The following is a 21474-nucleotide window of genomic DNA, read 5'->3' as shown; positions in this document are numbered from 1 at the left end:
CTCATTTTCCTCATCCTCTCAGAACTATTATGCCAAATTAAGATATCCAAGTGATTTCAAGTTTCTAGGACATAATATTATTCAATCCTGGTCAGTTCTCTTGCCTCTCCTATTGATGCACAGGAAGAATCCATAGAGGGAGAGATCTGAGCCTGGAACTCAAATGTTCTACACAATTATGTATGATCAGGCTACCCAAACTTTCTTTAGATCTTGTATTCCACAACTACGCTTTCCTGAGCAATTTACGTAGAGAAGCGCTATCTCAGCCTCCTGCTTTGAGCTGCTTTCACCATTGACCCTCACTATCAATTCTGCTCATGTAGAACTGAATTTGACAATATCTATTAAAAAAATGAATGGAGGAATACATTATAGAGATGATGGGCAGCCAGTGGCCACAACCAGTCTGCACTGACTCTTACTGGCACCTGCTTTTCTCTTCTTCTCTCTCCTTCCATAAAAGAAACTTAAACGCTATTATTCAACCACTGGTCTATAACTGAGGCTTCTGTATCTTTTCTCCACTAAGACATCCTGTAATATTTTCCTATCATGTGGCCTCTTTCTCAAAGTATTTAATTTGCTGTCTTTATTAAATAATGGATAATTCATCTCTCCCCCACCTTTTATTTAACAAATCCAAACTCTAAATCTCTGTATGTGTAAGATAACCAGTGAGTTCACAAACAGAGTCAAAAGCAAAAATCTTCAGCCTGTGTAGCTTTTTCTAGGGGGAAAAATGCATAATTTCTTTAAATATTTTTCTTTTTGTCCCTTTCAAGGACCACCAGTTGGCAACCACTGGTCAAAAGAGTGTGTTGGCATCTCCAAAGGCAAGAGAAACAAAAGAAAAAAATGAACTTGTGGGACTTCATCAAGATAAAAAGCTTCTGCACAGCCAAGGAAACAGTCAAAAAAACTAAGAGGCAGCCCACGGGATGGGAGAAGATATTTGCAAATGACACTACAGATAAAAGACTAGTATCCAAGATCTACAAAGAACTTCTCAAACTCAATACACGTGAAACAAATAAATCAAAAAATGGGCAGAAGATATGAACAGACACTTTTCCAATGAAGACATACAAATGGCTAATAGACACATGAAAAAATGTTCAAAATCATTAGCCATCAGGGAAATTCAAATCAAAACCACCTTGAGATACCACGTTTCACCAGTTAGAATGGCAAAAATTGACAAGGCAAGAAACAACAAATGTTGGAGAGGATGTAGAGAAAGGGGAGCCCTCTTACACTGTTGGTGGGAATGCAAGTTGGTACAGCCACTCTGGAAAACAGTGTGGAGGTCCCTTAAAAAGTTAAAAATTGAGCTACCCTATGACCAGCAATTGCAGTACTGGGTATTTACCCCAAAGATACAGACGTAGTGAAGAGAAGGACCCTATGCACCCCAATGTTCATAGCAGCATTGTTCACAATAGCTAAATTGTGGAAGGAGCCGAGATGCCCTTCAACAGATGACTGGATTAAGAAGATGTGGTCCATATATACAATGGAATATTACTCAGCCATCAGAAAGAACGATTACCCAACATTTGCAGCAACATGGACGGTATTGGAGGAGATTATGCTAAGTGAAATAAGTCAAGCAGAGAAAGACAACTATCATATGGTTTCACTCATTTATGGAACATAAGAAATAGGAAGATCGGTAGGAGAAGGAAGGGAAGAATGAAGGGGGTGTAAACAGAAGGGGGAATGAACCATGAGAGACTGTGGACTCCGGGAAACAAACTGAGAGCTTCAGAGGGGAGGGGGGGGTGGGGGATTGGGATAGGCCAGTGATGGGTATTAAGGAGGGCACGTATTGCATGGTGCACTGGGTGTTATATGCAAATAATGAATCATGGAACATTGCATCACAAACTGGGGATGTACTGTATGGTGACTAATAAAATAAAAATTATAAAAAAAAAAAAGAGTGTGTTGGTATGTGCTGAGTTTTCCTTCTATGTATTTCATGATATCAATTTGCAAACCCACTAGAACTCAAAGGACATGCATGTTCTGAACTGCTGCTCTCAGAACTGGCTGATGCTCTGACAACAAGGTGCTTCCTTGTCCCCCTCTCTGTCGTTAAGGATCTTCCTTACAGTCTGAAGCTGCAAGAATGCATTTAATGGAAAAGCTTTCAGTTTGGGCAGCATTTGCAATTTTAAGAGAAGATAAACCTCTCTATGGAGTTAACATGATCTGTGAATGTGGGACATGCTAGGAATCGGGTATCCTATTGAACTTGGTCTCACTTGAAATGGAGAATTAGCCTATTCTTTTAAATAATTCAGAAATCTAAAATCAAAGGGACGAGGTGCAAGTTCCTATTGTAGGCACAAAAAATGGGGAACAGAAATAAATACTTTATGTCTTCAATAAATACATTCCTACATCTTTTGCCACTGAAATACTTTCAAATTTATTGGCAACCATAACTGTTTTATGCTATTCGACAAACGTAATGGCATCTGGTATAAATACCTTACAACTCATCTCATTTTATACTCTTCATCTCCAGCAGAAAAATCGAGTGAAAATTTAGCCCACTGTTGAAAACCATCCATTAAAGAATCAAGCTCTCATAATACTTGAGATTGTAGGGAAAAAGAGTAAAGACTGTTCATAAGAAAAATAAGAATGTAATTTTGCCCCCCAAATATCTAAAGCAAGAAAAAAAAAAGTGTTCTGGATTGCCCCCTGGCATATGGCTCATGTCTGTGAGGCAACGAGGTAGATGAACGAGAAGGCGGGCTACACTTGATTGCGTATCTACTACGGATCTCTACAAGTTCTGGGTACTTCACATCCCTGCGTACATTCACACAAAACGTGCACAGAAACAGTCCTGTTAGTTCTGAGGACATAATGAAACCTGTGGGAGGCTGAGCAAGGCTGAGGCAGATACCTGGGAGGATGAGATAAGGAATAAAGGAAGAGATGACAATCCCAGATGAGAGAAAAACATGAGGAAGGAAAAGGCACTAACATTGTTTAAGCTCAAAACAAAACAGCGACAAAAACATATTTCCTGGGAAGGTGATGACATCCCACCTTATAAATGAGGAAACACAAGTCCGAGAGTTCAAACTACTTGCCCAAATTTACATAATCAATAAGTTATGGAACCAGAGACTGAAAACCGTTCTTTCTACAATACAATGTAATGGATAAGCAATTAGACTCTGGAGTTAGAGTAAGTTTGAATACACTTTCCACCTTCTGGATGGTGGACAAACTATTTAAATTCTTTGTGTTTCTGTTTCCTCATATGTAAAATGGGCACGCCAACAGTACCTCTTTCTGTAGGGTTGTATTAGGATTAAATATGGATGAGAGAACTCCTAGCACAATGCCTTGCTGTGGTGACCATGAAAATGACCCATCAGATCACTTGCTGCAAGAAGCATACTTGCCTGATGACCCCATCCCTCTGTTCAAGTCACCCTTCCTCCAGGATATCCCAGCCAACGACTAAGGGAGAGAATACTAATGCAGACCCATTCCAATGGGACACAGAACTTTTTTTTTGAGAGAGAGAGAGAGAGTGAGCGCAAGTGGGAGGGGGAGGGGCAGAGGGAGAGGGAGGGAGAATCTTAAGCAGACTCCATGCTCAGCGCTGAGCCCAATGCAGGGCTCAATCTCATGATCCTGAGATTGTGACCTGAGCCCAAACCAAGAGTCGGACACTCAACCGACTGAGTCACCCAGGCCCCCCCATGGGACACAGAACTCTTAAAATAGGTGACTTTGGCTCAAAGACTCTCCACTGGCCTGTATACAACTTTCTTAGAGGCCTACTGCTATGTGAGATTTTTCCAACCCAATCCTCCTTCCTGCCCCATCCCCTTCCACAGGTTTCAGGTCAGTATTGTGGTGTGAAAGCCCTCCCAACTGACTCTTGCTCCCTCTCTTTATATTTAATAGGCTTTACCCCAGATGAATCCCTGCACATATAATTCCACCAGGGACATAGTCTTCTTGGAATGTCCAAAGTAGCAAGCCAGCACACAGAAAGTCCACAATGAATGCAAGCTATTATCATGATACTATCACCAAAATCATTATTTTTATCGTTATCTGGCTCTAAAGCCCAGTAGAGTTTAACCCCAACTTCCCAAACTATTTTCCTTGAATTTGTGAACACTATTCTTTATTTTGAATGGGAAGGTTCAAAGATCCCACTATGTTTTTGTAACATATTCTGACAAGTTCTGTCACACCTAGCAAAACAGTCCTCAATTACAAACGAAAACATATACATTTCATTTCCCATATAGCACATGAAAAATATGGCACCTTCTATTTTCAAGTCGATCTGAAATGCCCTTCGTTTACTTCACCTTCGAATGTGGAATTTCCCAGTGCTTTATTATTTGACTGATTTTCTACTTTCATCATCTTTCATGAAGCAAATAATCTGCTGATAACTAAATCTTGTAACAAAGTATACTTCCTCCGCATTTGTTCTGAAGAAGTGACTCGCAGACTGTCCAATGGCTTACTCAACTGTTATCCCACTAATTCAACTTACAAATTTACTTGCATAGGTTGAATGGCTCTCAACTACTACACTGTACCTGTTCAGTGTGCCTTACAAGAGGCTTATTGTTCCTCCTGCATCTGCTGGACTAGGTACCAGCAGATGCAGGAGGAATAGAATTTAAATAGTCAACTCGTTAGAGCTTTGTGGTACTCTTCCCCCAGGGTTCATTTTCAGTGGCTGAAATTCTAGTGGTTTGACCCTTTGTGATCAGAGAAATTACCACAGACTAATCAAAACTTTTCATATGCTGATGTTACTATTGTACACCGGGCTGTGTAGAGAATTAGGACTGGCTGCCAGATAAAATATAGGAGTTAATTTAGATAAACAAATACTTTTTTAAATATAAGTATACCCATTTAATACAAAATTATTGTTTATTTATATGAAATTCCAATTTAACCTGGTGTCTTCTATTTTTATTGCTAAATCTGGTAACTATTAGGGAGAAAAATGAAGCTTCACGGTAAATGTACTTGAGACCTGGGGGCTTATGATCTAAATGGTGTCATGAGATAAGGGATAAGCTGGAAGCCCACAGATTTAGATTTCCATTAAATGAAAAAGGAATCCTTTGCATGAGTGGGTATGTGAAGTCAAGTATCCCATGTAAGTAACTCAGGTTTTAGTATTACATGCATAAGGAAAAACCTTTGGGGATACTAAAGGATGTTGCCATGGTAGATGAGAGAGTCTCTCTTTTTGGCAATGTTACAAATCAGGCCTTTGTCTAGAACTCCACACTAGACTCTATGCTTGCTTTGCTCGTCACTAAACAGTAAGTATCTCACAGATCATAGGGGCTTGGGATATATTTATTATATCAAGAAATGAATGGATTTGGTGTGAGCATTCCTCTGTAGAGCATATCACAGCTTAGCAAGGATTTGCTGAGTCCTTTCCTTGGCCTAAAAGGTTTGATACGATTTCTTTTCCTTGGTCTAAAAGGTATGATACAATTTCTTTTCCTGCTACCCTCCTCTCCAATTGCTCTCTCCTTTATCTGTGCCCCTCAAGCCACACTGACCCTGTTACTGTTCCCCCAACCTCCTTCAAAGCCTTTACACTTACTGATCTCTCTAGAGTCAAAATGTGTAATGTCTGCATAGTTCTCTTCTTCACCTTATTCAGATCTGAACCCACATGTTAACAGATCAGAAAAGCCTTCCCTGACCACACTATGTAAAATAGCACCCATATCCTCCACTATTTCTCCCCTTATCTGTCCCTATTTTTCTTCATAATATTTAATATCACTGGGCACATTACATATGTATTAGTTAGTTCACTTTCTCCTCCCACCAGAAGGTAAGGTTTTCTCTGTTTTGCTCAGTGCAGCACCCAGTTCTTAACATGCACTAGATAAACATTTGTTGAATGGATGGATGAATTAAGCCTCTTCCCCCCACTAGACTAGCGAGTCCTCAAGAACGGGATGTCTGCTCCATTGGTGTATTCCCTCAATGCGTCTAGCACATTGTTCGAATGTACCCAGCAGATTCTTAATAACTATCTGTTGAATTACTTATGAGAAAATTGAGGTACAAAGTCTTTAAGTAACTTGGACAACTGATTTTCTCTTAACAGAAGCTCAGTGTCAGGCTTGGAGTGGCAACTCTCCTTTGCTGATCTGACCTATTACCTATTCGGAAGCTGTGATTTGGCTTCTCCTTGCTCATCTCTTGAGTTTACAAATGCTGCTTCCTGAGAAACTCTCTGCTTGCAAAATACCTACAGAGACCTAAGAAAACACCGACTTTCCTTCATGGAGAGATTGTTGGAAGCCTATTCCTACTTGGTTGGGCCTTGCCACAACATCCTTTCCACTTCTCTCTTTCGATATGCACCATATGATGCCTGCAGAAAAGGCACAGGAGACTCCCTTGGAGACTCCCTTGTTTCCTTTGGGTGAAAATCAACCAAGTACAGAAGTGAACAACTGAGATGGGGCAGAGTAATCTGCAGTAAATATTACCTCGCCCCACCTCTATTTGAGATATACCAGTAGATTTCCTTAACGACAAGCTAATGCCAAGGGAACAGAGTTGCCTGGAGCTGAGTAAAACCTGAAGAAGAGAAAAAGAATAGGGAAGCTGTAGGGAGAAAAGGTGCCAAAAATCCTTGTGGCCACATGCATTTTTGTAGCAGACAACTAATCAATCTGGATTAGTGACTCCAAATCCCCAAATAAATTATTTATATATTACATTCAGTTTTCTAATATTATCCACAAATGGATAATTCCTTCCAAAAAAACAGTGTACAGGCTTTAAATCAACAAATTCACACTCCAGTGTCAAATCAGACCCTATTATTTGTGGCAAGGAAAGCTCATACACCATTCCCCACCCGAACTAGCCTCCCTGATATCTCACCGTGCTGATTTTTAATTGATGGAGAGGTATGCGAAAGTGACCATTAAAAGTACCCTGCAGGTCCTTCTAAGGTCCTACTCTGTCAAAGGGTCCTATCAGAGCTGTTCAGGCTCAGATCATAGGGAAAACCAAACAACAGCAGATGGAGCTGGAGACAAACGCCAGGTGTACCTTCTACCACACTGTGATTTGATGACGGCTCCTCATTTACGTTCTTTTCTGAGCCCAATTCAAATACTACAGGAATGGTATTGCTTCACAGTTTTGGAATCAAGGTCTATGGATAGATTTACACAATCCCATATAAATTATAAATCAACACTTAAAAATGCCTTTCTACTTAGAACGTGACATCCAACAGGCACTCAAATGGTCGTGACTCCTGGGCCAAGAGTCACAGGCACGAAAAATTGTGAGGACCAGAAGAAATCCCTCTACGTCTTTCCTCCGTAACTATTTGTGTGTGAGGGATGGGGGGAGGGGAGGTGGAGGAGGAAAGATGTCTGAACTAGACCACCCATCCAGTCCATTTGAGAATTTAGACATCAGGGAATGTGGGTCTAAAACACTCCCTATTTTGGCCACTAGCCAACCACTTAAAGTCTATTCAGCTAGTTACTGTCTGTATGTAGACAATAAAATACCCATAATATGTGAGGTAAAACTACTTTTTAAGAAAGACTACAAATTTCCTCCCTGTTTTTCAATTCAAAGAGCTCCTTAACGACACTGGGTCCCGAGGTAAAGCTCAACCTAGTCTACACTGCAGGAAGCATGTGGGGGGAGGGAGGGGAAGCCTGCAGCCTCACCTGGTACCTCATCTTTCAAAAGGCAAGATCCAAGACTTTCCTTTGTCTGGAGGCATTTCTAAAGAGCCTCTGCAAATAACGATGGGTCACATCTGCTAGCAATATTTAAGAAAGCACAATTCACCTGGTCTCAGAATGACATTTTTAGATCAAACCAAATTCTGGTTCTCTAGTCTCTTACAGGAGAGAGGCGAGCTCCATTGCATTGCTGAAAATTCATCAGTCAGAATTTAATTATACAGATCTGGAAACCTGAAGGCTTGCGGGTTTGAATGTCTCCGTAAGTTGGGGTCTTTACGTGGTTTAGGATACCGATCATTATTGTTACTGCTGTTATGCTGGTGGTCACTCCGCTGCATCTGTCCCTGCGGCGGTTTCTGAGCGAACACTGCCGAGAATAACAGTTGCTAGGTAATTGTCAAAGAAACTCATGCAAATTATGAAATATTGATAAATTGTATTTACAAGTCAATGGTGCTAGAGTGCTTTTGCTCTCCTAGGAAAGTGCAAATTATAAGGTTGTATTGCCTCCAAAATTCCTAAAATGACCCAACCAAAATGACACATTAATCAAAAACAGTTCCTAAAATGGGCAGTCCCACCAGGAGTAAGTAAGAGACAATTCTTAGAGTTTGGAATTACGAATTTTATTTTGCCTTCCCACTATGTATTAATATTGTAACCCTGCAATATACCCCCTATATATTTGAGGAGGTAGTGAAGAAAAGTTAAAGCATAGGGCCTCCAAGGTGTTAAGAGCGTATTATCAGATAAAACAATGTTTATCCGTAAGAGAAGTAGAAATGTTCGGTTCTCTTAGCTCACCCGCAAATTACAAAGTGGATCCCACACATAAATCTTAAGTCAGCAAGTCAGTAGCTTTGAAAGTTATTTCATAAGTATTGAAATATTCAAAATACTCACAGAAATGAGTTAATGGATGACTAGGGAGATGTGATTGTGGTTGGAGTACATTCCTTGTTCATGCAGCAACGTTTAGTAACAATGTCTAGTGTGGCGATACAAGATGGAAATGACACAATGACGCTGGTGACCAGAGAGCCACACTCAACCAATTCTCTCGGGTGATTTTCAAATTGGCAGGTAGTGCTGGAAATTTTCAAAATCTGGGGCAAGCATCATGATTAATGGCTTTCCACTGATTGCAAAGGCCCATCTGAGGGTTTACGCCACCAACATATGGGCGACCACCAGATAAATGAGGAAGAACAAACATGATTAAGCCTAAAGGAAATAATCCAAATACCAACTCTGCTTTCCTGTTATAAATATCACATTTGAAAAACCACAAAGATGAGGCTATTAATAGTAGTCGGTGCAGGTGATGAGAGAGAGTAAATAGAGGGGAAAAAACATGTGAACACAGCTTTTCTTTTCCTGACAAGGGAATCCCATATTTTTCTTTTTTTCAGTGAAGGGTGTTTTCACAGCACGTCCCAGCGGGGAGTGCGCTTTCAGAGCCCCAATGCCGGATGGACGATGCTATTCCCTCAGACATGGACTCGGTGTGGCCCTACAGAAGCATGACTTGAATTAAGTAGGAGGGTTACCGCATGAGCTTTTCACTCATTAATAACTGACCCGATGAGCCACAGAACACGAGCTTTAGGGGACTGTTCACAGGTCCCGTAAATATCACGCAGTCATTTCAAATGTTCTGTCCCTATACACACCATTAACAGTAGCCAAAGTACCCCACAGGACTTCACGAAGGTGGTTTGAGTAGATGTTCTAAGTCAAAGTCCAACAAAGAAGGCTTATCACCTTCAGAGTCTCTTGAAAAGCCAGAAAGGGGGTTTTGGGAAAATACAGAAGAATTAAATGCGTAATTCCGGTCAGAGCTGAGAACATTGTCTGAATTTCATCCCCTGTGGTAAGCAAGCGGAAGCTGACATGACAGCATCTCATGTCTTCGCTCACACCTGCTCATGTGGGCGGGGCAGAGGTACAAGCTGGCCTACCGTGGACATCAGCACAGCCTCTGGCTTTGGCTTCCTAGCACTATCAGTCCTAACTGCACATGTACGTCCACATGACCGTGTGCAATTCTCGCCACACCCAAACTCGATTTTTTGCACCTCCAGTTTGTTTGGTTTTTTTAATTTTTGATATTTGTTTCTTTAAAAACCTCTTGGTAAATCAACAGTGAGCAGACACTTGCAAAATATTTGGGGATAATGAGAACATATTCACATCTACTTATTAATTCTATTTCTTAAGAGAATAAATACCCAGGTACCTGTTAAGTTCAAGGCACAGAGCTACATGCTCAGCAAGATTGTTTTAAAAAGAACTGGTCATGAACCCAACCGTTAATCAGCTTATAGTTTTTAATAGGCCAGATTCCATGTGGTTGGTGCCAAGGAAGGACTCGGCTAAAATTAAAGCCATCTAGGTGGGGCCCCTTCTTTCCAGAATCACCTTCTCTGGGAGTGCTCATTCTGAAGGTTCTGGCAACTCTCAATCAGGTCCGTGGTAATCGACCCCTAGGGGGTGAACAGAGTGAGGAACAGTCCACAAAATAAAACAGATGTGGCACTGTGGGGATTACGGACAGATTTAAGACTTATATCTGACATTTCAGAACAGAGTAGGTACCTACAAAAGGTACCTCTCTAAAAGTCTTGGTTTATTTCTGACACTATCCCCCTCCCATTCCAAATCTCCCAGCTTTTGGCCTCTCCAATATGTATGCTCTTTACCAAGATGAGCTTGAACTAAGAGTGATAATGGCTACTTTTCTTTGAGTCCTTACTATGAACCAGACATGATGCTGTTTCATGTACATATTCTCCCTTTTAATACAAAATATGTTCTTTTACTCTTCCTATTTTACTGATAAGAAAACTGAGACTGGGGCAGTAGCTTATTCAAAGTCACCCAGCCATTACTTCACCTGAACTTGGGTCTGTCTGACTCTCGAGGCGGAGTTTCTAATCATTATATTAGACCAATTTTGAGTCTCAGAGATTCTGATATTTTATCTCTGGGCTTCAAATAATTCCTTCAAATTCCCATCTAATACTCTAATTGGACAAAGATTTGTTTTCTTTTACAGTTGAAGTCTTAAGGGAGTACAAGAAAAGAAAGCAACAATTCCACAGAAAAAAACAGACTAGTTGGACAGGGAAGACACAGCTGCATCTACTTTAGGTAAAGTTACACGGCCTCGTTTATGGTTTTGGATGAAACGGCATGTTACCATTTGTCTATTCATTCTTCATGGTTTACGAGGAAAATGCCATTCGTTTCCCATTACCTTGCTCCTCAAGAGCTAGGATAAAAAGAATATGATTTCCCCTCGCATATATACGTAAAGAAGATGGAACGCGTTCCCACTTTATTTGAAGACCAGAGTCTGTCACTTCTTCACCCACCCAGATTCCAAAAATTCTCAGAGGTTGGTTGCTACATTTATGAGCGCTGCCTTTTTAAAAACAACAATGAAACAAACAAAACAAACACCTTTCAGGAACTCATCCTCCATAACCTGGGTAATGAAGAAGAAAAATCACTCTTGGTCAAAGCAACACTAGAAAGTTCTCTAATGCACGTAAATACCTGGTCCTGAACTCTTCATTTACTTTCCTTTAGGGATTCTGTGTCTTTAGAAAAAGAGGCAAAATCATGTTTTCTCCAATCACTTCATGTGAGATTGACAAAAGGCAGGCAGAGGAAATGGAGGTGGCTGCCGTTCCTCTAGGCTAAGCTTCACCTGGAGTCGTCTGAGACAAAGCAGCCGCTACTTCTGTTTCTTTGAAATACATATAAATTTGAAACATGGGAACTTATTACTTTCTCCTCCAGATAGTAATACCTTCTTCGAACTCACAGGATCCTACCATCCCCCACCCCGCCCCTAAACAGTATCATGAATCCTTGAAGCAGCACCAAGTAATCTGGGGTTAAAAGGGAACGTGGCTAATATCTCTGTGCCTTTGGCCGAAAAATCCAGGCTCGATCCTGGTTGCTTTTTGGAATGGGAAATGCACAATATCGGTATTACAGGCAGCTCCAGAAAGGCATGCCAGGCCTCTCATGCTCTCAATTTATATTTGCATGTGAACAGCTTGTCGGCCATTTTATGAAGACAGATGAATCGCAGGCCTGCTGGAGGGACGGCCAGCCCTAAATACGCAAACCACATACCCGTACAGCCCACAAATTCTTAAAAATGAAATAAGAATAAAATGAGTATCTCTGGACACAACTTCAGGCAGATTATATATAAGTATGATCGAAAAATGAAACATTTAAGGTATCACCTGTAAGTCACATGGAACTAAAGGACGAAACTAATGTATAAATATCCCTTTCAAAATGTCAAACAATTAATAAGATGTAGCTATTTATGGCACTAAAGACAAGATTCAGGGGTCTCTCTTTTCTTATGCTTGCTTTGAAGAGACAACTTTGATAAGGAAAATACCACTAAAACACCAGAATAAGAAGAGGGATAGCCAGAGAGTCCATATTTAATGTCAGAATCCAGCAACGAGATCAAGAATTTCCCAGGCTTGGGAAATGAAACAAATTCTGCAGTGAGAGGATATCTCATGTGGTAAAAATCCTCTATCCTACAATACCAACATAATTCAGTTTACGTTATCCATTCCAAAAGCTCTGACGGAGATCAAAATGGAAAAATGTATAGCACAACAAAAAAGCCACCAAAGGAATGTGGTCATTCTAAGTAGATGAGAAACCGATATGGTAATGGATGATACTGACAAGAAAAATAATGAGTAATATGGAAGAGCTAAAAATTTTTTATAAGCTACATGAATATGTGCATCTTATGTAGCTCTTCAACAGGTAGGCTCTTATCATACATTACCATATATTTTAAAGATGAGGAATAACTTTATACCTTGAGAGGTTAAATAACTTGTTCAATGTTACAAAGGTAAGAAATAGCAGAGGCAGAATTTGAATGCAGGTCTGAAGCCATGGCCTGAGGCTTTAACCAGGATGCCATATGCCCTTCACAGGCCCCTCAAGGTCAAGCCTCCCCATTAGAGCCTCTAGTTCTATCACTGAGGAAGAACACTTTGAAATCTTATGAGATGAAATCGGGGAAAGTACATAGTACAATGTTTAGTATAGGGTAGGGACTGCCAGTTCACTTTTCAGTTTTTACCAAAACTGATAGTTTTACTCTATCTTAAATTCCAACCTATAACAATCTCTTTTGTACTTGGAGCGCCTACCACAGATTGAGTACTTTCCTGGATACTATTATATTTGTATATGAAGTGTGCATTCTATGCTAATCAAGTTTCTGCACCAGAAAATGTATATAATTACACAATTTAGGAAGTTAATACTGTCATGTACCCTTACTGTTTTATTTCAGACAATTTAAAGTGGAAAATCCTTCAAAGGCAGAGATCATTTTCTGAAAGCAATTAGGAAAGGGTTGAGCTCTGAAAGGCTACAAAAATATTTGTCAGTGATGCCCTTAAATCACCAGTGAAGAAGGTGGCAGGGCATTTGCCACCTTAGAAGGAACGAAAACTGAAACAGAGAGGCGGTGGCTGCTCGCTCGTGCTGTAGAAGGTTGTGATTTGGTAAATCAGCCCTACCTCTCTCTCATAGTCATCAATGCTCTTGGGAACTAAGGTTCTCATGAGGACCCTGATGGTGTTCGGGAGAGGGGTGGAGAAGGGCTTGGAGCTGCTAGAATGATCCCGAGACCTCCTTGAGTCATCAAAGTCATTCCTACTATAAGCTGCCCATAGGGCAGACCCCAAAATCCTTGTACTTGGTTGGCTCCTGGCTACCGCTGGACTCTGAAAGCAGCAGCTAGAGTTCCCAACTAAACTTACCATTTTCTGGCTGGTCCTTAATGTCAGCATCACTTGGCTGGCTGGGACTTTCAGATTGACTTGAATCTGAAAAACATAAAAATACAGCCAAAAATTACAGGGTCTGCGAGGGAAAGTGGATCAGAGGTGCCAGACTTTCTCAAAAGGTTCAGCATGGAAACTAGGAATGAGAACATTATAGGAATGACAAGATGAATGAGAAAAAAAAAAAAAAAAAGCAGGGGAAGGGGAAGATAAGAAAGGGGGAGAAAAGCAGCGGCAGCAGCCCGTGCCTTCAGAGAGAGGACGCTCCGTTCTGGGTATGCCTCCAGCGGCATCTGGCTCATGCCAGATCATAACTCGAAACTCTTCAGAAACCATTCTCTTACAGAGAAACCATTTCCAAACTGTCTCTTCTTCATTATTTATACACTAGAGTCTGATAAAGACTTCATCCTTCATTACACCCATCTGAAGCTTGATTCAGAACATAATAAAGTGTCAAAACATATTTTGAAGCTGGTATATAAAAGCAACCCAAACAACAGTAACAAGTTCTGTTGATATTTAGCTCTGTACCACAGCAACACACGACGCAGGCTAACGCCACTAAATACAAGAGTCCTAATACTCAGGCGTGTTCCCTTGCAATCACAGAATCACTCAAAGGCATCTTTCTGAAAGGGACAGGTTTCCCCCACTTTGCAAGTAAGATTTTCCTCTTGCACTGATGCCTCTGGGAGCTCCTAAGAAGACTTAACAGGTTCCTGCACACCTTCATGGAATGCCTTTTTTTTTTTTATTTTAAAAATACAATTCTTTCCAAACTAAAAAAATTAATTCAGGTAATTTCTAAATGGGCTCATTTTTGACGCAATAACATTTAATTTTAAAGATGAGATCAAATTAAGTTAGAGCAAAAGAATCTCGCCCAATTAGATCTAAACATACTTAGACATTTTTTTGGAGGGAGGAGACAAAAATCAGGCAAAATATTTCAAGGGTAAATTTCTGTGCTGTGAAACATAGGCTGAGACTTGAAACAGTATATAACATTATCTAAAAACAAACAAACAGAAATTTTTTTTAGAAAAACCTCTATATCCGTGCAAAGTCTGGCTAATAATTTTACCTTGGCTTCACAGGGTTAGAGTTGGCTGTCTAAAATTTGACTGCATTTCAGCAAGAAGTTCAGTGCAAGATCAAAAGGTCATGACGCTTAACTGTGATTAAACTGAAAATATTACTATTTCAAAATATTACTTCTATTTCTACTTCTATTTCAATAATTTATAGCATTATTATTCTCTTTCTTCAGAGGTATTGCAAAAAGAAGTAGCACTCCTAGTGACCTGAGGTTGAGGAATGCTAATTTATTACTTTAGAAAGGCTCTCTGCTTTTAAGCAAATGAGGATTTTAATTATAGGGAAGTACTACAAGGAAAATGTCTATCTTTAAGTTTTCAGATGATCTTAACCCGGTGACTACGGCGAAAATTCTATGCTGATCCAAAAGTGCCAATAACAAAAGATGTGAAAGATGAATTTTTACTCACGTCTGGCAAAGTGATAGCTTTTATCATTTTGTAACAATTGCCATAGTGAAAACACAAACAAAAGCATGCTAGCTAAAAAAGCTTGAGAGAAATCCTTCAGAATGATCCCTGAATCAAATGCGGAGCCTGCAGTGAAAACTGGAAATGCAAATTTACATTGGACCATATGTGAAATTTTAATTCCATAAATTAATATTACTTTTATAAGCAAGCAATTAAAAAATATGGCATGACTACCTTCTCTTTTTCTACAGAAAGAACCTATAGTTTTGCCATAAAAAATTACAAAGTAAATAGTCTGAAAAGCATTTCAACATGTTTTAGGTGAAAGGCATACTTTCATTATTTTTGTCCAAGAAAATTTTAAACCGTTAATATTGATAATTAAAATTTTAAAAATACTTAATTTTGTTTTAGGGAAAGTTAAAATTCTTCCTGATCACATCCCAAAAAGGATACATAAAATTCTGCCAAATAGAACACTTATGTTGCAGTAATACCAGCAAACCTAACTGGTGGAAATATGAGAGCTTAGCCGATGTTCTTCTTCTAAATATAGTATCTTCAGGATTAATCACTTCTTTGTGAACGGGAAAACATTTTTCATCTCAATCTAAATATACAAAAGCCAATCGTGTTTCTGATATTTATCCACTAATATTAAGGCAAGAAGGATAATGAGATCAAAACAATGTCTTTAATACTATAAAAATGGACTTTGTTCTTTTGACTTTTCTTTTACACTTGGTTCACCACCCTACCTTTATGGAAACATAATGTGATTATAGAAAACGAACAGCAACAGAGGATGGCTGTAGGTGTGTTCAAAGAAAGTTTAAAATTCCAAGCCACAGAAAGAGAAGCAAATAAACGGCAAATGACTGAGAGGCAAGAAAAGACTCAGAGTTGGTGTGAAAGGGGCCGCAGCGCTCTTCTGAAAGCTCAGATACACACACGGGGGGAGGCATCTAGCCAAACTGAAAATGGAATTTAATTTCTCCAGTTTTATTCAAAAGTGGGAGACACTGCTGTCCACCGAGGACAGCATAGTAAAACACACTATCCTGGTAAGGGACAGGCAGAGCCAAAGGTCGACAAGGAAATTTAAATGATCTAAAAATTTCTGTAGTTACTTTCAACCCTGGGCCGTTTAGTGCCATTTCTTTTTTGAACCAACAAGGAACAGAACTACCCTGTCCGGGGCTATGCTCTATGCTGAGGATGCATGGACACTTTCCCTGGTATTGCAAACGGTCACCAATGCTATTAAGCGTGGAGCCAACCAGATGACCAGAATTGCAAATTAATTTCTACCAATACACAACTGATAAAAGTGAACGGCTGCTCTCTTAAGCAAGTGCATGGAAACACTACCGTGGAGATTAACAATTAACTTACTTTTCTTTTTTCTACTTGGTAGAGACCTAGCAGAAGCCTTGGTTAACTTCACAGCTTACTGTTTGGTTTTGTTTTTTTTTTTTCTTTTGTGACAATTATCACAGGGTCAAGTTGATTGCCACCTCCTGAAAGAATGAGAGGCCCCAGAAAACAGACTCGACTGCATGGAATTGGATGCCATATCTCATAGCTTCTATCTTCTATCTGGCATGACTTCTTCCGGTTCCCTGGTTGAAAGCCAGAAGATCTGTATATTACAATGAACAGAATATTATTTAAAGCGTGTTTAAATGATGGAGTTGGAAATGCTACTGTGAGGAAGTACATTAAGGCCATCAATTTTTTTTCCCATCTAGGGACTTGCTTTTTGTTGAAGGAATCTTAGACTTCAACCTAACCTTGAAAAGCAATGTTTCTTTGGGTTTTTAAAAAATTTATGAGCAGAAATTTAAACCTAAAATAGACAGGGTGTGCATATAGGAGGCTGGGTCGAGACCTCTTAATTGAACTGGCAGCCATCTATCTATGCATTTTTATGGCGCCTACAGCTATATTGCTGTAGGATTAATCACTTCTTTGTGAACAAACAGAAAAACATTTTTCATCTCAATCTAAGTATACAAAAGTCAATCGCAGACAGATATTTCACTATCAATCTAATCACTGGGGGAAGGAATAAAATGAATCCTACTGCCGACATATCAGTCTCTGCTTCCATGAGCTTGTGCAACGCAGGAACAGAGGCCTTGTGCTGGATTTGCTACTTATCCATGCATTCAGTTGCCCCAACCTCAGTTCTGCTCCCCCTCTGCCTGGACTTTCAGAGACTCCTCCCTCTGGGAAGGGAAGAATGACAAAAACATGTCAACAAGGTAAAACCAAACAGGCAAAAAAGATAGACGTCAATTCCCTGCAGTTTATGTTCTTCAGACGTGAAGCAAAGGTGGAATGTTGCTAAGTCTTCCCTGCCCTCGACTTGGTGTTAAACTTTCTCCTCTCCAGTCCCATCATTGTACACCTATCTCTTATGGTGTGATTTATACTATTTATACTAAAGGGATCTTAAATGATTTCCTATGAGAATCTAAGTTCCATAAGAAAAGAGTTCTTTCTCACTCTTGTCTTGTCCCCAGTACCTTCCAAGGGTGCCTGGCCCAGCCAAGGATTCACTAACTGCTGAACTCAAGAGGTGAATTTTTTTTAAAAAGATTTTATTTATTTATTTGACAGAGATAGAGACAGCCAGCGAGAGAGGGAACACAAGCAGGGGGAGTGGGAGAGGAAGAAGCAGGCTCCTAGCAGAGGAGCCTGATGTGGGGCTCGATCCCAGAAAGCTGGGATCACGTCCTGAGCCGAAGGCAGACGCTTAACCGCTGTGCCACCCAGGCGCCCCAAGAGATGAATTTTCAATATGATGAACTTGCTGTTCGGCTTTCTAACCCTGGGCCAAGGCCAACGACCGAAAAACATACGTCCTGAGCCGAAGGCAGACGCTTAACCGCTGTGCCACCCAGGCGCCCCAAGAGACGAATTTTCAATATGATGAACTTGCTGTTCGGCTTTCTAACCCTGGGCCAAGGCCAACGACCGAAAAACATACTCAATTCATCCCCACCGGAGATTGGGACTCACAAAATGAGGAGGAGGGCAAAAAAAGGCCTTTATTTCTGCTTGATGTTCCCCTTAGTGGGGCCTGGCAAGAGAGAGACGGGTACACCCCTCTGGTTGGTGGGTGGGCAATCTTGCTCAGTGTTTAGCAGTTGCAGACAATCACCTCCTATGATCCCCTGGCGGACACACCACAAGAGGCGCCTCCGTACAAGAGCTGAGGACGGGCTCTGACACACCAGAGGCCCCCAGAAATGTGTGCAGCCTAAAATGATGGACGACAGAGGATCTTTTTGCACATTCAAAAAATACAAAGCTGAGAGAAATCTGCCATATCCTGACACCTGAGGAGTGCCTCAAAATCCCGGCAGCCGCTGTGGTGAACAATTGATAAAGGAAGACCAGACAGGACATGGTGAAGAACCCTCCCCACCCTGACACCAGCCAACAGAGTTCCTATTCAGTTATCAAGATATCCACAAAAGGCTATGGACCATAAAAGGACAAATTCTGGTTCCATTAGAAAAATAATTCAGCCCAAGTTTCAACCTCTGTCCCTACAGTATGATTTGGCTAAAAATGAAGTTTGAAAAGCCTTTGTTAAACTTCCACGTCCAGTTCTAAATCTCCCAAATGTAAAGGTGATAGGAAGAAGCCAGAGGCATCCAGGAACAAAAATGAGTCACTCAAATGAAAGAAATAAAGTAAAAATTCCACCTAAGAGAGTTGGGAGTTGTTTGTGATGTGAAAAGAAAAGGCAAAGACAGGAATGAGAACTTTGCCGCAAATAAATGAAGAGTTAGGAGCATTTCTGGAAGAAAAGAAAGTAAGGCCTGGGGTAATTATACTCTGAATATAATTAACAGTTACACTCCACAATTGTAGTCCTTAAAGATATTCAAAATTCAGGTGAGTTTTGTTTCTTATGGTTCAGGAAGACAGAGTTCTTTGCAAAAGAGGCCAAAACACACCAAGGTTCATTTTTTCTACATCCGTGATGTTATGATGGAAAAATAGTTCTCCCTCTGATTGCTAGTGTAAGGTTTAGAACACTCTACTGAGACCATCCATCATCACATGTTATGAAAGTAAAGAAATCTGGAAGGGCAAATGGCTATGACCGTCACATTTATTAGTCATTATAGCTACAGTTACAAAAGAAATATTCTAAGACTTTTAAAATTTAAAGCTATTATCTATTTTTTCCCAGTATCACCATGACCTTAAAGACTGAGGTGTGCGGAAATTATTCGAAACCCTTTATCTGAGAACGTAGAATTGTCAGTGTCTAGGTGCACAAACGTATATGCAATATGTAGCTTACACGTGAACACTGATGAATACAATACCATCAGCTAAATCTAACATGATCCATCATGGTCTGGCGAAGAACAAACAGAGATTTATAATGCCATCATTCAATCTGGGGCCACTAAATATATTCAATTATTATTAGCTTTCCAGAGAATAGATAAAAATCCTTTAAGCTCAGTGAATAACCAAACCAATATTTAATGTCAATTAATGTACACAGTTGTGACCCACTTAATGAAAAATTAACATACAATAACCTAGTTTTTAACACAGATAAATCATGAGGTGAGTCACACCATCAAAGTTTTCTCAGCTTTAAAAATGGAAACACTCCACAGGCCTTTAAATGGGAAGTCTTATCTTTTATTGGATTTAAAATACAAACTTTGATCTCATCGCTTTCCCAGTAAGCTAGAAAGGAGTGTTTGTATGGGTGTGTGTGTGTGTGTGTGTGTGTGTGTGAGAGAGAGAGAGAGAGAAAACCGCAGTAATCGAAGTGTGCCACGCAAGTGCTTCACCAGAAGGGAGATGGGGAGATGCAGCAGAGGAAAAGCCCTAGTTCCAAAAGAATTAGGCTAGCGTGCACACGTGGGTCTTCCTCTCCTCTAAAATCCAGACTCGGACGGAGGGGAAGGCTGTGTTCCTGCAGCAGTGACTTGGAAGGGCTCCACCAGACCACCCCGGGGGCTGCCAGCTGCTCGGGAGAGCTACCTCTTAGCCATTCCCCTGGATCGCATTTTCAGGGCATACTTAAGAGTGTTACATAATCTAGGTTACTACCATTTTTTTTCTTGAAAAAAAATTTTTAAATGCCTTCCTGAAGAAGAATTTGTGAAATATTAAATTTGCAGGAATTAGAGTTTTTGGCATTAGTGTTGATATTCAGAGCCCATCTGTTTAGTCGGGACTGTGTATGATGATGAGACCGTTTAGGTTGAAGAGTGAGTCAACTGTCTTATCACCTACTCATAAATGTGTTATTTTTCTATGTGCACAAGGAGGTTGTGGAATGATATAGTTTTAACACGTTGAGAAAAAAAAAATAAAATGGCGTAACTATTGTGTTATGACAGTGAGGGGGAATCATTTCTAAGCTTTAAAAATGACAAATTCAGTCACTCTGAAAGTAATAACAAAATGACTCAATCTTAAACCTTCAATCTTTGCATGAGGCTGATTTCAAGTAATGATCAGCTTTTTCAATGAAGTTCTGCATGAAGTCAATGGCCAGAATATGCAGATTATAAAAGATCTGCAAGCATGATACTAAATTTATAATTTGTCACGTTTTCTTCAACAAGGGTTTGTGACTAAAATAACTATAGTATTCAGGTAATCATTTTGAGTTTTGTTTTTCCCACAACAGGAAATGTGATGGTAACCTGTTGATCAATTCAGAACTCCAAAGTTCCTGAGTCAACCAGTCACCTACCCACTCACATGTAAACAAAGACCTGCTTAAAAAGTCATCATATCCCCCTTTTAGTCACTTTTTCACAACCAAAATTAATTAGAACAGTAAGTTGTTGCAGTTCTTAAACAGAAGAATATATATACTTGAAGATTACTCACATAGTCATCTATACAACTTAAAATAGAAAATTTCCCTCTATACCCTCATGTTATAAAAACAAATGTGTCAAATGAAAATGAAGCATAGTTGAGTTATAGTCTATATGCATTATTTTCTTGTATCTGAATATCTATAAAGAAATTTATTACAATAACAAAGTGACCTCTGTTAAGGGGAAGCATGCTCTTTAAGCTCAGGATGTATACTATTAGCTTTTCTTGCTAGCTTTTCTTGCAAGCTTTTCTTGCATTCATATTTTACTACTTAAAGGAGTATGAAATGACCAAAAAAAAGGTGTTAAAAAATCTCAGCTATATAATTTAACTGCTCTGGATCTCAGTTTCCTCATCTGTAAAATGGGGACACTAATCACCACCTTGGCCCAATTTAACAGGATTGTTGTGGAGATCAACTAAAATAATACAAGAAAATCTGGTTTTAAAACTATAGGT

At 39.9% G+C, this 21474-nt stretch overlaps 1 protein-coding gene across 6 annotated transcripts in view; it reads right to left on the bottom strand.

The window, feature by feature from the left end:
* The window catches only part of NFIA (nuclear factor I A), a 586444-nt gene that overhangs the window by 169643 nt on the left and 395327 nt on the right, over nt 1–21474 (bottom strand). For all 6 annotated transcript variants that reach the window (XM_034653513.1, XM_034653519.1, XM_034653517.1 and 3 more), the window contains exon 3: nt 13595–13660. In XM_034653513.1, coding sequence (XP_034509404.1) covers nt 13595–13660 — 66 coding nt within the window. The remainder of the gene's footprint in view (nt 1–13594; nt 13661–21474) is intronic.

This window comes from Ailuropoda melanoleuca, chromosome 2 (genome assembly GCF_002007445.2).
Source record: "Ailuropoda melanoleuca isolate Jingjing chromosome 2, ASM200744v2, whole genome shotgun sequence".
In the NCBI taxonomy this organism is placed as follows: Eukaryota; Metazoa; Chordata; class Mammalia; order Carnivora; family Ursidae; genus Ailuropoda; species Ailuropoda melanoleuca.
This window is presented reverse-complemented; position numbering and strand designations above follow the sequence as displayed.